This window comes from Hypanus sabinus, chromosome 10 (genome assembly GCF_030144855.1).
Source record: "Hypanus sabinus isolate sHypSab1 chromosome 10, sHypSab1.hap1, whole genome shotgun sequence".
Classification (NCBI taxonomy): domain Eukaryota; kingdom Metazoa; phylum Chordata; class Chondrichthyes; order Myliobatiformes; family Dasyatidae; genus Hypanus; species Hypanus sabinus.
This window is the reverse complement of record NC_082715.1, coordinates 124,272,636-124,289,453: the sequence shown is the minus strand read 5'-3', so window position 1 is coordinate 124,289,453 and position 16,818 is coordinate 124,272,636. Positions and strand designations below refer to the sequence as shown.

At 42.3% G+C, this 16,818-nt stretch overlaps 2 protein-coding genes across 2 annotated transcripts in view; one reads left to right on the top strand and one right to left on the bottom strand.

The window, feature by feature from the left end:
- Positions 1 to 4,157: 4,157 nt before the first annotated feature.
- LOC132401354 (uncharacterized) lies at positions 4,158 to 12,608 on the bottom strand. The gene is made up of 3 exons (XM_059983485.1): positions 12,578 to 12,608; positions 11,631 to 12,011; positions 4,158 to 5,939 (listed from the first exon to the last, which is right to left on the bottom strand). The coding sequence occupies exons 1-3, from the start codon at positions 12,606 to 12,608 to the stop codon at positions 5,587 to 5,589; spliced, it is 765 nt and encodes a 254-aa protein (XP_059839468.1). The 3' UTR covers positions 4,158 to 5,586.
- A 165-nt stretch (positions 12,609 to 12,773) lies between these two features.
- Positions 12,774 to 16,818, top strand: part of polr1b (RNA polymerase I subunit B) — a 35,508-nt gene continuing 31,463 nt past the window's right edge. The window contains exons 1-2 of the mRNA XM_059982849.1: positions 12,774 to 12,985; positions 15,728 to 15,895. Of these exons, the coding sequence (XP_059838832.1) occupies positions 12,809 to 12,985; positions 15,728 to 15,895 (345 nt within the window). The 5' untranslated portion in view covers positions 12,774 to 12,808. The remainder of the gene's footprint in view (positions 12,986 to 15,727; positions 15,896 to 16,818) is intronic.

Below are 16,818 nucleotides of genomic sequence, written 5' to 3'. Positions count from 1 at the left end.
TGTGTTACCTTTGCCAAATGTGGCAGCAACAGGAATATTATCGGGCTGGGGAGGAGAAATGTAGGCAAGAGTTCATCTTTGTTTGATATCCCCTTTCATTAGCAGATCACTGGAAATGAAGTGAGGGCCATAAAGTCATAGAAAAGTACAACACAGAAACAGGCCATTTGGCCCATCTAGTCCATGCTGAGCCATTCAAACAGTCTACTCCAGTAGGTCTGCACCAGGATCACTACCCTCCGTAACCCTACCATCCTTGTCGATATCCAAACTGATCTTAAGCATTGAAATTGAGCTCACATGCACCACTAGTGCTGGCAGCTCATTCCACACCCTCAAGACCCTCTGACTGAAGTTTCCCCTTATGTTCCCCTTGAACTTTTCACCTTTCACCCTTAATCTATGACCACAGTGGAAAAAGCCTGCTTTTGCATTTTACCCTATCTATGCCCTTCATAATTTTGTATACCTCCATCAAATCTCCTCCCAATCTTCTGCATTCCAAGGAATAAAGCCTTGACCTATCCAGATTTTCTTTATAAGTCACGTCCTCCAGACCTGGCGACATCCTTGCAAATTTTCTCTGTGCTCTTTCAACCCTATTTATGTCTTTCTTGTAAGTAGGTGACCTAACACAATACTTCAAATTAGGCCTCACCCATGTCTTGTACGACATAACATCCTGTCTTCTGTACTCAATACTTTGATATATGAAGGCCAGTATGCAAAAGCTTCCTTGCGTTTCTTGTGACACCAGTTTCAATGAATTGTGGATCTGGAAATACAGGTCCCTTTGTTCTACCACACTCACTGGTGCACTACCATTCACTGTATAAGACATGATTAAAAGTGGATGTGTGCCTATCATGTTCTTGGGGGTGGGGGGTGCAAAGTTGTGAGGATGTTTTTATATCATAAGACCATAAAGATATAAGAGCAGAAGTAGGCCATTCAGTCCATTGAGTCTGCTCCACCATTCAATCATAGGCTGATCTAATTCTTTCAGTCATCCCCACTCCCCTGCCTTCTCCCTGTGCCCTTTGATGCCCTGGCTAATCAAGAACCTATCTATCTCTGCCTTAAATGCACCCAATGACTTGGCCTCCACAGCCGCTCGTGGCAACAAATTCCACAGATTTACCACCCTCTGACTAATTTCTCTGCATTTCAGTTCTAAATGGACATCCTTCAATCCTGAAGTCGTGCCCTCTTGAGCTAGACTACCCTACCATGGAAATAACTTTGTCATATCCCTCCTTTTCCACTCTGTGCCATCAGCTTTTTATTCTGGGATGTAAGCCAGTACCTTGTTTGCTACCCTTGAAGATACAAGATTTATTTATTGTCGTACTTCAGTACACAAGTGTAAAGGAGAACGGAAGTGATTGTTACTCCGGATCCAATACAGCATTAAAAAAACACAAGCATACAGAGCATAATGAAAACAAAAAGCACTACATATAAATAGAAGAGTATTCCTATAAAACAATGTACAGTTAACTGGTACATACATAGACTGAGGTATGCACATAAAGTGATGCTGGATGATGTATATGTAGTGGTGGTGAGGTGGGTTGATGGGTGGAGGTAGAGATCAGCCTGACAGCTTGGGGGAAGTAACTGTTTGAGACTAGTGGTCCTGGTGTGGCTGTGATGTAGCCTTTTCCCTGATGGGAGTGGGCCAAACAGTCCATAAGCAGGGTGGTGGTCCTTCCTGATCCAGTATTGCTGTTTTCCAGCACCTTTCTGTATATGTCTGTGATGGTGGGTAGACTGTTGCTAGTGATGTGTTGGGCAGTGTTAATTACCCACTGTAGAGAGCCCTCCTGTCTGCCACAGCGCAGTCTTCTGTACCACGTAGTGATGCAGCACGTTAGGATGCTCTCCATTGTGCACCTAGAAAGTTGTAAGCATCGATGTGCACAATCCGCCTCTCTTCAGATAATGGAGCAGTCATCTTATTAATAAAAGTAAGAAATTCTGATGATGCTGGGAATCCAAAGTAACACAGGCAAAATGCTGAATAAATGGTCGATGTTTTGGTCCGAGACCCATCTTCAGGACTGGAAAGGAAGGGTGAAGATGCCAGGAAAGAATGGAAGAAGGATAGCTGGAAGGCAAAAGGACAAGCCAGGTGGGTAGAAAAGGTAAAGGGCAGGAGAGGAAGAGGTCTGATAGGAGGGGAAAGTAGACCACAGGAGAAATGGCCCTATGCAGGTGAGAAGGGGTAAGGGGCCAGAGTGGAGAATAGAAGAAGAGGGGGAAGGGGAGGGAACATGTTTTATTGGATGGAGAAAGCAATCTTCATGCCATCAGGTTGGGGGCCACCCAAACAAAACATAGGTGTTGCTCCTCCACCTGGTTGTGGCAGAAGAGGAAGCCATGGACTGACATGTATGAAATCAGGAATGTGAATCGGAATTAAAATGTTTGGCCACTGGGAAGCTCCATTTTTGGCGGATGGAGCGGTGGTGCTCGATGAAGGGTCTTATCAATGTAGAGGAGGCCGTATCAGGAGCACCGACACAGTAGCTGACCCCAGAAGATTTGAAGGTGAAGTACTGTCTCACCTCGCAGGACTGTTTGGGGCCCTGAATAGAGATGAGGGAGGAGATGAATGGTGTAGCTCTTTGACTTGTATTTTATGCAGTTTGAGGAGGATTTCCTTTCTAATGTTTTTTTTTTACCCAAGAAATCCATGCAGGTTGCTTGTAAAGAACACCAGTCACTTAGCTGTACAAATTATTTTCACTCAAGTACCTATCAAGTTCTCTTTTGGAACCTTGGATTGACTGCACCATTCTAGTAGAGAGTTCTAGTTGGACCTGTAATGCGTATGTGAAAAGAGGTGGTCCTCACATGCCTTCTACTTTTTTTAACCTCTTGTGCCTGGTCCTTGGAGCACCTGTGAATGGGAACATGAAACAGAGACACAGTCACAGCTATTTCAGATGCCACTTTGCTGAGAGCTTGCACTAAGACCTCCTGGAAATCTTAGTTACTGGCTTCCCAATTCCCAAACTCATCTCTGCCTCCTTCGCTGCCAAGGTGAGGCTAAATGCAAACAAATTCACATCATATTTCACCTGGGCCATCTACAACACAGCAGAATAAACTTTAATTCACCAAGTTCAGGTCACCTGCTCCCCTCTGTCCACTTGTCTCTTTCCTTGAGATCTACTCAGTCCTCACACAACTTACCCCTACCTACATCTAGCTTAGTCCTTCAGCCCAACTGGTCAATGTTCACCAATGCACTCCATCTAAGCCAGACAGCATTTGGCCCATAAACTTCTAATCCTCTCCAATATATGTCCAACTGTCTTAAAAGTTTTATTACCTGCTCCATACACTTCCTCTGGCAGCTTATTCCACATAGATAGGACCCTTTGGGTTCCAATTAAATCTTTCCTCTTTCAAGTTACACCCATGCCATTTAGTTCTTGATTCCCCAAGCCCTGAAAAAAGTCTTTGAGTGCATGCATCCAATCCATGGCCCTTGTGACTTTATACACCTCTATAAGATCACCTCTAAGTCTCCGACATTCCAAGGAATCAAGTCCTAATCTGTCTAGCCTCTCCCTGTGATTCAGTTCTTCAAGTCCTAGTAAAGCCCTTGTAAGTCTTTTCTGCACTCTTTCCAGTCTAATAGCAATATTCCTAAAGCAGAACAAATGAAACTGAACCCAATACTCCAGTGCAGCCTCACCAACATCCTGTACAACTGCACCATGTCCTCCCAATTTTGTATTCAATGCCCCAATTTATGATGGCCAGTTGCCAGAAGCCTTTTACACCAGACCTCATCAAGGGATCAGCAGTGGAAAGAGAAAGTAGTTTCAAAATCCTGGGTATCAACATCTCTAAAGGTCCAGATTGGGCTCAACAGATTGATGCAATTACAAAGCAGTGGTTGTATTTCATTAGGAGTTTGAGGAGAATTGGTATGTCACCAATGACGCTCGCAAATTTCTACAGACATACTGTGGAGAGCATTCTAACTGGTTGAATCACTGTCTGGTACGGAGAAATCACTGCACAGGATCAGAAAAGGCTACAGAAACTTGTAAACTCAGCCAGCTCCATCACGGGCACTTTCCTCTCCAGCACTGAGGACACCTTCAAGAGGTGATGCCTCAAGAAGGCAGTATCCATCAATAAGGACATGACCTCTTCTCGTTACTACCATCGAGGAGATACAGGACCCTGAAGAAACAAACTCTACATTTCGGGAACAGCTTCTTTCCCTCTGCCATCAAATTCTGAATGGAGAGTGATCCCATGAACACTATTCTTTTCTTTTTGCACGACATACTTAATTTAAATGTGTATATATACACATATATACTTAATGTAATTCATAGTTTTTATTAATATTTATTGCAATTTACTGCTGCTACAAAACAACAAATTTCACGACATGCTGTATGCCAGTGATATTAAAACTGATTCTGATATCTGAACCCACTTTCTGGGAACCATGTGCTTGTACTCCAAGGCCCATCACTCCCTGGACTCTGCTGTTCACTGTGGAAAGTCTTTACATTGATTTTACTTTCAAAAATGTAACCCTTCCCACTTACCGAAATTAAGTCTCAGTTGCCATTCCTTGGTGCATTTACACAGTTGATCAAAATCCCCTTGTATTTTTTGATAATCTTAAGTCTTAGAAGAATTCAAATTGGAGTTGGTGGTCATGTGGCAGAATACGTTGCAAGGAAATGTGGAATGTGGTGACATGTACTGAGATAACATTGAATGGTTTCTGCCTGTTACACAGGTCCAATGAAATAATGGCAGGCATCATACAGATGTCCTTGAATATTTATTTTTATTTCTCTCTCTTTCTTCAGCAGACACCATGAAAACTATAAGAAAATAAAGGAGATAAAAGGTTTGAAGCATACATCTCTCAGTCTTTTAAAGCCCTCAAGCTGGTGTGCGCTGATAAACAGGACCAAAACATGTTTGCACAACAGAAGTGTGCTGAAATCAAATAAAATCACTGAAAATGTATCACACGGTCCATGTAAAGGCACATCAACAGCATTATACACAACATAAAACAACTGAAAGCAATTACCATGTGCAGCTCTTGGACCACATGCAGAATATGGTTATTTTGGCCATATGTCTTTCTCTACATCCATGTTGGTTCTGACCCATAATGCTGCAGTCATGCTCTTACTAAGCTCTTACACTCTACATTAATTAAAACCTTACATAAAGAGCACAAAATTTTTAATCAAACAATATTTTCAGGTGATATGTTTTAGACAAATTTTTTTATCAATGTTACCTTTTAACATCTTATTTATCACTTAATTTTTTACAACTATATGAACTCAATCATGAATTTATGACAGAAACATATAAAATAAACATCTCAATGAATCATGTCTCTGAGACAGTGACATTCTCACCAAATTACTATGATTTATGATAACCTTTATACAAATATTTGGATAAATTAACAATTTCTGGAACCAAATAGTTGGTATTTCTAACAAACTCTGAGATCAAGACTGATACTTTAAACTCTCCACATAGGTAGGCGTTTAGAAATTGGTTCCATTGGAACACATTTTAGTTGTTTTCTACAAGTACAAGACATTCAAGAATGGATGGATTAATGAGTCGTTGACCCTCTTTTCCTAGCTTTTTATTTCCTAATTGTATTGTGACTCTTCGCACCAGTCCATCTTCATCTTCACAACCACCAAGCACTCTTCCAAGTCTCCATTCACTACAAGGAATCTCTTCCTCTTTTACAATGACACTATCTCCAATCTTCACATTTCGTCTTGAAGAGTGCCAGCGCTGTCTGAGGGTGATGTTTGCTGGATACTCCTTCTTCCATCTACTCCAGAATTGCTCTGTCAGATATTGCACTCTGTGCCACCTTTTCCTGGCATACAAATCTTCTGCCATAAATTTTCCTAGTGGAGGCAGCAGGACAGAAGTTTTCATAGTAAGTAAATGGTTTGGGGTAAGTGGCTCTAGGTCTTTGGGATCATTGATACTGTCAGTGGTGAGTGGGCGGCTGTTTATAATTGACATGGCCTCATAGAAGAAGGTTCATAAAGAAGCATCATCTAATCTTCCAGCGCTCTGTGAGAGGACCCAGCTTAGGACACTCCTAACTATCTTTTTTTAATATATTTTTTATTAAATTTTTAAGAGAATTGCATACAATGTATAGAATAATAGAGCAATGAAAATTAATATTAGCCCTCCCCCCTCCCCTTAACCGTTCCCCCCTTAACATCCCTGTCTATAAAAAAGAAAGAAAGAAGGATTGCCTGGATATCGGAAGATCCCCACATGCTCCGTGGAGTTCAAAATAACTTCAGTATTATTTTTTTCCCCAAATAACTAATAATTTTATCTTCAAAGGACCTATATATTTAATCCTATCTTTTGTAGATAGGAGTGCCAAATTTTCAAAAATATATCATATTCATTTCTTAAATTATAAGTAATTTTTTCAAGTGGAATACAGCTATATATTTCATTATTCCAATGGTCCATAGTTAAGTATGAATCTGATTTCCAAGTAACTGCAATAGCTTTTTTGGCTACAGCCAATGCAATTTTTATAAATTTTTTCTGATATTTATTCAATTTAGGTTTCGGTATTATCCCTTCAATATTGCCTAATAAAAATAATGTTGGGCTATGTGGAAGTTGTATTCCAATAATTTGTTCCAGTAAAAGACTTAGATTTATCCAAAAAGGTTGAATTTTAAAACAAGACCAAGTAGAGTGTAAAAAAAGTACCGATTTCTTGATTACATCGGAAACATTGGTCAGATAAATTTGGGTTTAATCTATTTATTTTTTGAGGTGTAATATATAATTGATGTAAAAAATTGTATTGTACTAATCTAAGTCGGACATTTATTGTATTTGTCATACTATCAAGACATAGTCTTGACCAATTTTTTTCATCAATTTTAATATTCAGATCAGTTTCCCATTTTTGGCTTGACTTATGAATTCCTAGTTTAATTGTCTGTTATTTCATTAGGTTTTGCAATTAACATTGGTTGACCCAGTTTATCTCTTAATTAGGCCTTTAATTGAGAATAACAGAAAAGAGTATTATTTAATATTTATTCTTTAATTGATCAAACGACATCAATATACCTCCTTCAAAACAGTCACCTATATATCTGATCCCTTTTTGAAACCAGTTATATAAAAGTTGATTATCCATTGTAAAAGGAATAAGTCTATTTTGAGACTCCTAAGTCTCCTGTCTGTCTTGATCTGCTGTTCCCAAACAGTTCCCATGTGACTGGCATCAGGTACAGTACATTCATGGTGAAGTCACATTGTTTTTCAGCCAGGTAAGCAGTCAATCTGTCTTTGTCCACTTCCTTTAAGGCTTTTGTCAGTTCATTTTTTGCCCCAACCAAGTTTGTCCCTTGATCCGATCTGATTTGTCTCACAGCTCCATGGATAGCTATGAAACACCGTAAAGCATTTATAAAGGCATCAGTTGTTAGATCTTCCAACATTTCAATGTGAATTGCCCTCGAGGACAGACAGGTGAATATGAGACCGCATCTCTTGTACTCTTTTCGACCTTGCTTAGTGTGAAATGGTCCAAAACAATCCATCCCACGGTTTGAAAATGGTGGCGAGGGATCAACACGGTTCGCAGGAAGATCCTCCATCTTTTGCGTTTCTGTTGGCCTGCGAGCTTTCCTGCACATTACACATTGTTTAACGTACTTCGCCACAACTTTGCTGCCACCAACAACCCATAACCATTTGCTCTCAGTTCATTAAGGGTTTGTCCTCTGCCTTGGTGCTGAGTTTTTTTTCATGGTGGTAATCTAGGATCAGACGTGTGACCACACCATCTCTTGGTAGGATTACTGGATGTTTCAAGTAGAGAGGTAAGGAAGCCTTCTTTACCACCCTGAGAACACCGTCCTCCCACCCTGAGAACACCCTCTTGCAATATTGGGTCAAGTTGGAACAATGGATGGCCATGTGGCAGTTTGTCATGACTCAGTATTTGCATTTCCTTTTTGAAGGCAATCCTTTGTGCCAATTTTACAAGCACAAGACTGGCCTTTCTTCTGTCTTTGACATTTATGGGTTTTGCTGTTTTGGCTCCCTTTGCTAGTTGCTGGATCCAGGCAACCACATTCAATGCTGTATGCCATTTTGAGAACCGTTTAAGTCTCTCCAAGAAATTGTTCTCTTTTACCACCCTTGTTTGTAGTACTTGTGCCATGTAGACTTCAGGATCGCCCACCAGAAGCTCTGGAGTGCCAGTGTCACAGTCTCGCTTTCCCACAGAAACTTGGGTCCAGTAAGCCAATCTGAACCACTCAGCTCTGCTACCCTGAGGCCTCTGGAAGCGGGATCTGCCGGATTTTGATCAGTGTCGATACAGTACCACTGTGCTGGATCAGTTACTTCTCTCATTCTTTGGACCCGATTTGCAACAAAAATGTGAAACCTTTGGGCTTCACTATTAATGTAGCCCAAGACTACCTGGGAATCTGTCCAAAAATACTCTTGGTCAATTTTGAGCTCCAGCTCCTCCTTTAGCATACTGCTGACCACTGAGGAGACCACTGCAACCGTTAACTCCAGCCTTGGTAGGGTTACAACTCTTGTGGGTGCAACCCTTCACTAAGGAGCAATGCACTTTGTCTTCACTCAGTACTCGGATATATGAGCACTGACCATACCCATGGCTACTCGCATCTGAAAGAGGTGCAGTTTAATCCTCTGGACTTTCCCTAGGTTTTCAGGAGCAAATCATCTTGGAATCTAGAGTTTTTGCAGATTCTTTAGATCATTCAGCCAGCTCTCCCGTCCTGTCTTTAATTCTCCAGGCAGTGGTTCGTCCCATCCAATGCCCTTTTGGCACATTTCCTGTAGTACTTTCTTTCCTAGTAGGAGGAAGGGAGCTAGGTAGCCTAGTGGGTCGGACACTGAGGCTACAGTCGAGAGGATTCCCTGCCGTGTTGTTGGCTTCTCATCTAGGGTGACTTTAAAAGAGAAGGTGTCACTGATCACACTCCACTTTACTCCCAACACAGTCTGGACTGGGGGTTGATCATAATTGAGATCCACATCCTGAGCTCCACTAGCTCGTTCACTGTCCGGAACTGATTGCAAGACTTCTCCGCTGTTGGAGATGAACTTGTGGAGGTGTAATCTCCCTTTTGCACACACATTTTGCACTTCTCTTACTAGTTTGATGGCTGTGTCCACAGATTCTACACTGATGAGACCACCAACGACATATAATTGTTTTCTGATGAAGTTGGCTGCTGCTGAATACTCTTTATCATTTTGGCTCGCAAGATAATTCATTCCATAATTTGCGCAGCCAAGAGAGGATGCTGCTCCAAAAAGATGGACCTTCATGCAATATTCTTTTGGCTCTACATTTGTATCGCTGTTCCCCCCCCCCCCCCCCACAGGAACTGTAAGTAATCTCTGCCCTCTTGGCTTACATGGAACCTGTGGAACATCTTTTCTACATCACAGATGACTGCGATTGGGTGCTTGCGGAATCTGCAGAGCACGCCTGTCAGCCCTTTTGTGAGATCAGGTCCAGTTACTAAGTGATCATTCAAAGCCGTGCCATCATACTTAGCAGAGCAGTCGAATACAACTCTAATTTCTGCTGGGTTTCTAGGGTGTTAGACTCCTTGATGAGGAACATACCACACATTTCCTGCTTTGGGTTGATCTTCAGCTCTCTTTGCATCACCGTCCTTGAAGATACCTTCCATAAATTTAACGTAGTCATCCTTGAATTTGGGATTTTTCTCAAATTTCCCCCTCAGGTGCTTCAACCACACCAGAGCCAGCCACTTATTTTCTGGCAGTTGAGGGCGTGTCTTAAAGGGGAGGGGCATTTCCAGGTGACCATTTAACCACAGTCATTTAACACCTGAAGCCCTTTGATGTATGGCATGGCATTCTGTCAGAAAATCACTGAGTTGTCTCAGTTTGACTGACTCCCTTGAGCCAATCTTTGGCCTGTTATTCAGTTTTTCTCTAAATGCACGCTGGATTATGAAGGGGTGGCCATACCAAGCATTCAAAGCCTTCCATGCCTGGTCATAGGCTTCATCATCCTTCCTGTAGAAGCTTCCTTCCGATACAGATCATGCCTCACCACTGATGTAGTTTTGTAGGTAGAACCACCTGTCAGCTGGATTTGTGCCCCGCCGTTCTATCAATGCCTTGAAACTTGTGCTCCACTCTAAGGACCAAAGTGGGTCCCCTGAGAAGACTGAGTGCTCGGGTGTAGTTAAGTCTGCTGAGAACCATTGCATCATGTAGGGCTTGTACTAATGATGCTGCATTGTTAATGTTGTCTATTTGTTCATTGCTATTGTTCTTACATGTTTGTTCCCCTTTAATTTCTTTATAAAGTATTGGAGGACAATTAGCCGGCTCACTGCGTGCTGTTCTACTTTCCTCCAAGGCCTCAACTGCGTCAGCTTCAGAGTAACCTTAAGCTTTGCGGCTATTACTTGATCTCTCTGATTTTCCAGTCTTTTAAGTTCTTGCCGTTGTGCAGTGATAGCCTTTCCCATCTCCATTTCGGCCTGCTTTGCAGCAAACTGTACAGCACACTCTGCTCTTTTTGCTGTGATGCTTTGCTGTCCTGATAGACAGCTTGAGTGGTGCCTACAAACAGTAGATTTGGAGATTGTAGTCCCAGATATTGACTGGGCATACTCTTTATCGAACAACATATGAAGTCTTGCGTTTTCTGCCTTAGCATCAAACTCCTCTTGACCCGCTTCACTCATAGTACTTTCACTAGCCCCATCAAATCTGTTGTTACTGCTGTGCAGGAATCCATATTTCTTCTAATCTCAGTAGACGGTGCCGATTGAGATCGTGTATTTTCACACACATCTCTCACTTGTGCCTCCATCATGCCACCTAAGTCTTGTTCAGAGCACTCACCCTTAAGTTTGGTAGGTGTAGCTCTAACTTGTTCTTTCCAGCTTTCATTTAGCTTGACGAATTTACTCTCCCTCTGAGAAGCCTCTTGTTGCTTAAGCTCCAGCATTTTTGGGGTTAACTTTCTTTCTCGGGAAGATTTCCTGGGTTCAACTCTCCTCGAAGTGGCAGAGGCTCCATCACCGCTATTTGGTGTATTTCTATTTTGGCATGAATATCACCTATGAGTGACTCTAATCTCCTTTTCAACATCATCAGTTTGTGATTTTAATTGTTCACCTAGTCAATTCTACTTGAAGGGACTCATTTTGCTCACTGGATTCACCACCTTGTGATTTTCTCCGCGAACTGACTCCGCGTACATGTTTTAGAAAAAAAACTATCACCAAGTTATTGCTGAGTGTGCATATAACTTTTTGCAACTATGTAATCGTCCGTGCAATCCAAGTACTGATATTTAGTAACTATTTACTCAAAAAACTTCCAATACTCCTTTTGATTATGCGTTTGGACCCTCAGATCAAAAACACCATTAGGAACATTCATAACAATGCAGGAACAACAATTAGGCTATAATGATAAATCAATTACTTTTCTCATCAATAAACCAGTATTTTAACAAGTCTTTTTTTACGAATGTCCATAAAGTTGTAGAGGTAGCACAGTCAAACCTGACGGCGTCTGCAGAGCCGGGCTTTCCTGCCTGAAGGGAATGAAACTGACACTGAAGCCTGCAGAGAGGGTATTTGCAAAGCTGCAGCCTACGCTGGCAAACGTTGCCCTCTCTTGGTGAAATCGCGGTACTCTCAGCTCGACGGTGTCAGGAGCAGACACTCCGGTTTCTCCCGTGAATCGTTCTCCGTCCACACGCTGCCCCAGCGATCGTGCTTCATCCCGGACGCAGCGCTCCTTACTTTGAACTCTCGGCCATGTTGGCTGCACGTTTTCACTGTAACTGCACCGGTCCAGTGAAATAATGGCCCCGCAACATACAGATGTCCTTGAAGATTTATTTTTTTTTATCTCTCTTTCTTCAGCAGACACCGTGAAAACTACAAGAAAATAAAGGACATAAAAGGTTTGAAGCATACATCTCTCAAGCTAGTGCCCGCTGATAAACAGGCCCAAAACACTTTTGCACAACAGAATTGTGCTGAAATCAAATAAAATCACTGAAAACGTATCACACTCTCCACGTAAAGACGCATCAACAACGTTATACACAAAATAAAACAAATGAAAACAATTACCGTGTGCGCCTCTTGGACCACATGCAGAATATGGTTATTTTGGCTACACGTCTCTCTCTGCACCCATGTATCTTCTGGCCCATAATGCCAGGTCATACTCTTACTAAACTCTGTTCATGTGACCCGTCACACTCTACATTAAATAAAACCTTACATAAAGAGCACAAACATGTTAATCAAACAATATTTTAAGGTGATATGTTTTAGACAAATTTTTAACATCTTATTTATTACATTTTGATCTTTTTACGGCTGTATGAACTCAAATAATTATGAATCTATGACAGAAACATATAAAATAAACATCTCAATGAAACATGTCCCTGAGACAGTTACACTGCCTATATTTTGTAAATATAAATGTGTACACTTTTCTATGGCTTTGATGGCTTTTTCCATGAACGCGAACGGTTCTATAGTTCTGTTTTGGAAATTAGAAAGACACATTATTTTACAGATAAATTTTAATGCTACTCAGAGGAAACAGTGGAAAACCCAGTGGGCTCTCCTCTATCGCGTCAACGTGCAACTGGGACGGTTCAGCGGAACGATTGTACTGGTTATAGAGCTTCCTCCCGGACCCCGGTCCAGGGACGGACATGGCCGACAAATGGCTGCGGCTATGTGGGAAGGATAGGTTGGAACCGAGCTTGAAGAACCTGACGGAGCCGGAGGGGCAACGACAACATCAGCATCGGGCCCTGCAGGAGCTGGTCCGGGCCCATGTGGATTCTTTCAACCAGGCAGTGACTGAGGGGCTGACACGGGCCGTGCAGGTGAGCTGCCTCCGCGCACGTGTCTCCCCGGCGGACTCGTAACAACCTCCGTCCTTCCAGCCCTCTCCCCTGTCGGGAAACCACTCACCTCACCCTCGTCCTTTTCCAGGGAATCACCTCTTCACCTTTTCTTCAGCCAACCTCTCCATTACTTCCGAGAGAATCTTCACACCCCCACCCCTTCTCAAGGAATCTTCACCACCGCTCTCTCCCTTCCGATTCTTCCCAGGGAATTTTCAGCCCCCGCCCCCCTTCATTCCTCAGGGAAATCACACCATCCTTTCTCTTTCCAGGGAATCTTTCCTTCTCTTCCCAGGAAATCGGGACCCATCCTTGCCGGCGCTTCGCGGGGGACCCTGCCCCATCCCTCCCCGGCGGTTCCCCCGTCAGTTCCTAAGGAATCTTTCTCACTTCCACCCAAGTCAATTCCCAAGGAATCTTCACCACACTCAAATACTTTACAGGGATTCTTCACAGCACCCCCCACCCCCGCACCTCTGTCTCTTCCCAGGGAATCTTGACCCGCTCCCCCTTCTCTTTTCCCTGGGAATCTTCACTCCATTCCCTCTTCCCAAAGAATTTTCATTCAGATTCCTCCAACTCTTTCCAGGGAATCTTCAGCCCCCTCTGTGTCTTTCCTTGAATCCTCACCTGGTCCCTCCCATCCCCTTTCAAGGAAGTTCATGTGGGCATCAACTCTAGGAAGAACAAAGAAAAAAAAATTCTGCTGAGGGAATTTGAGCAACTGAGGACTAAGTTAAAACTCAGAACCTAAAAGCTATTAATCCTTAGATTGTTCCCATGTGCAATTTGGCACAGGTTAATGAGATCAGAGATTAAAATGTGTGGCTCAAAGAGTGGTGTGGGTTTGAATTTGTGGGATATTGGCACCAGAATTGGGAAGAGAGAAGCTGTTCTGATGGGATATGCTCCACTGGGATCCGTGTCACATCATGTAACTAGAGCTATGGATGGAGCTTTAAATTTAATCATGGGGGGTTATGGATTCAACAGCTTGGAAAAGAATGGATAAGCTAAATGTGAAGAAAAGTGCAGGAGAGGCTACTGAAATCTCCTGAATGTAGAATAAGACAAAATTTAGAAAGGGATAATAACTTCAGACAACATGGAGACAAAACTAAGAAAATGGAAGGTGAGCACAGGACTGGAGGTATTAAATTTGAATGCAAGCAGCTGATGAAATAAGGTAGACGAGCTTGTTGTGCAGCTAGAAATTGACAAGTAAGACTGTGGGCATCACAGAGTCATGGGAGCTAAACATTCAAGTTTACAGATCTTATCAAAAAAATCAGGCAGGTTGTCAGGGTGGGTAGTTTTAGCTTATTTCACCACCTTGCAAACCCTGATTGAACCTTAGCCTAATTGTGGGACAATTTATGATGACCACTTAACCTAACCCACTTAACTTAGCTTGTACGTCTTTAGACTGTGGGAGGAAACCAGAGCGCCTGGTGGAAACCCACGCGGTCATAGGGAAAATGTACAAACATCTTACGGACTGCGGATGGAGTTAAACTCGGGTCAGTGATACTGCAAAGCTTTGTGCTAAACGCTAAGCTATGGTGCTGACCTCCTTATGGTAAAAATGAAATCACATCCTTAGAAAGAAATGACATGGAATCGGAATATATTGAAGTCTTCTGGGTAGAGTTCAGAAACTGCAATGGTAAAAAGGCCTAAATGGGAGATGTATATGGACTTCTGAAATTATTTAGTCAGAGGGTGATGTATCTGGAATTTATTGACACAAATGGCCATAGAGGCCAAATCATTGGCTATATTTCAAGCAGAGATTGATAGATTCTTGATTAGTCAGGGCATCAAAGGTTATGGGGAGAAAGCAGGAAAGTGGGGTTGAGAGGGATGGTAAGTCAGCCATGTTCGAATGGCAAAGAAGATTTGATGGGCCAAATGGCCTAATTCTGTTTGTCTTTTGGTCTTATGGAATCTTCACCCTGCATCCCCCTCCTTCCCCAGTCTCTTCCAGATAATCTTCATCATCTCTGTCACCTCCCAGTGTTTCTTCACCCTCAACCTCTACTTCTGCAAGGAATCTTGACCCTCCCTCTTCCCTTCCCACAAGTCTTCACACACTGCACGTGCTCTCTCCCCCCACACCAGCCCCCATTTCCTTCTCAGGTTCTCAAGAGTTTCTCTCTTTCCCCACACATCACCGGTTACTTTGATTATCTTCTGTAATTCTCACTTTGAGAATCTTACAATTATCCTAAAAAGAATCTGCCTGTCCCCCCTACTCTCTGGATGGGCAGTGTGTGGATTCCAAACTTGCCGTGGGTGAGGATTTTGGAAGCTGGCATGGGCTATAGGTGGGTAATTCTGGTACCTCGATGCAGTAAGACTCTCACTGTGGAAAATTAATTTGCAGTAGGTGCAGTTAAGGTCCCCATAGTGTTATAAGAGGAGGTGAGTTTTATTGTGGCTAGAGAGTTTAGACCACTCAGACAGCTTTAAGATTAGAGATTCCTTAGCGATCTATATCTTTGTAATTTATGTCAGTTACCATTAAGTCTGTTTTCTATGTCTTTTGAGAATTTGAATTATAATTTCTCCATCACGGACTGCCACACTTCAAGCTGTTAAAAGTCCCAACCTTTGAAATTTGCAGTAGGAGTTTTTATTTAAAATAAGGTGATATTAGTGCACCATAGATTTTTCTTATTTCATTGTTTTGATATATTTGTTTAAATGTGTTTACCGTAGGCTATTCGTCCATTAGAGTTCAACTACAAAAATGATCGCATCACCCTGGTGTTTGCCGATGCAGTCATCAGTCCCCCTATGGCTCCTAAAGGCAGCATCTGCTGTGACATGAAAATCTACCCGGCGGAGTGTAGAGGGAGGCGGAGTACGTACAAGGGCAAGTTGACAGTAAGTGCTGCTAGTTCTGACCTATAACTTTAAATGTAGCTAATGAATTAGTGCAGTTCTTGTCTAGCCCATTGAGGATTATTATAATCCCATTTGTCCACTCAGTCTAGTTAATATTACATTTAACTGGTTTAAAGAAAAAAATTGAGATCCAGTTTTTTCATCTTTATAGTCCGCAGTGTTATTTGAAAAAAGGTCTTGTGTCCAGTTTGATATGTGACTCAATCTGCATGTTGTTCAGCTTGTGTTTCTTTATTTTTAAATTCTTTAAAAAATAAAATCAATATTTTTGATGAGTTCCTTATCCCGAGGGCATTAAAATCAAGGTGCAAGGATTGGATCAACATCATAAGTAAGCCATTAATGCAGAGAATGGCATTGCTGAATCAGCTGGACCTTTAATGATTTTCTGATAGATGCGTGTTCATTTTTTAGTGTTATTTCAGAAATACTTAAATAGACTAAATTTATATTTATAACTTTGCTCTAGTCGCTGGTGGCGTAGTGGCGTCAGCGCCGGATTTCGGAGCGAAGGCTCCTGAGTTCAAATCCAGCCGTCTCCCTTGCACGCTTTCCATCCGTGCTGGGTTGAGCGTCGAGTTAAGGGTTTTCTTCTTCTTCTAGTTGCAGGGGTTCCCAACCTGAGGTCCACGGACCCCTTGGTTAATGGTAAGGCTCCACGGCATAAAAAGAGTTGGGAACTGCTGCTCTAGAGCAAAGACGGGCTCGGATACGATTAGCTGAGAGTTCTCTGTACTTTGCCAAAGTGGCCGTCAATCCTTTGTTGTGCTACTTACTGAGGAGCTTGTCCTGTTTGTAGTCATGCCTCTGTAGGGGGCAATTATAATCTATGGTAGAGATTTGGGTGAAGGATTCTTTCTGTCCATTCGTAATCCAGAAACACATGAGTTGCATAGCTTTAA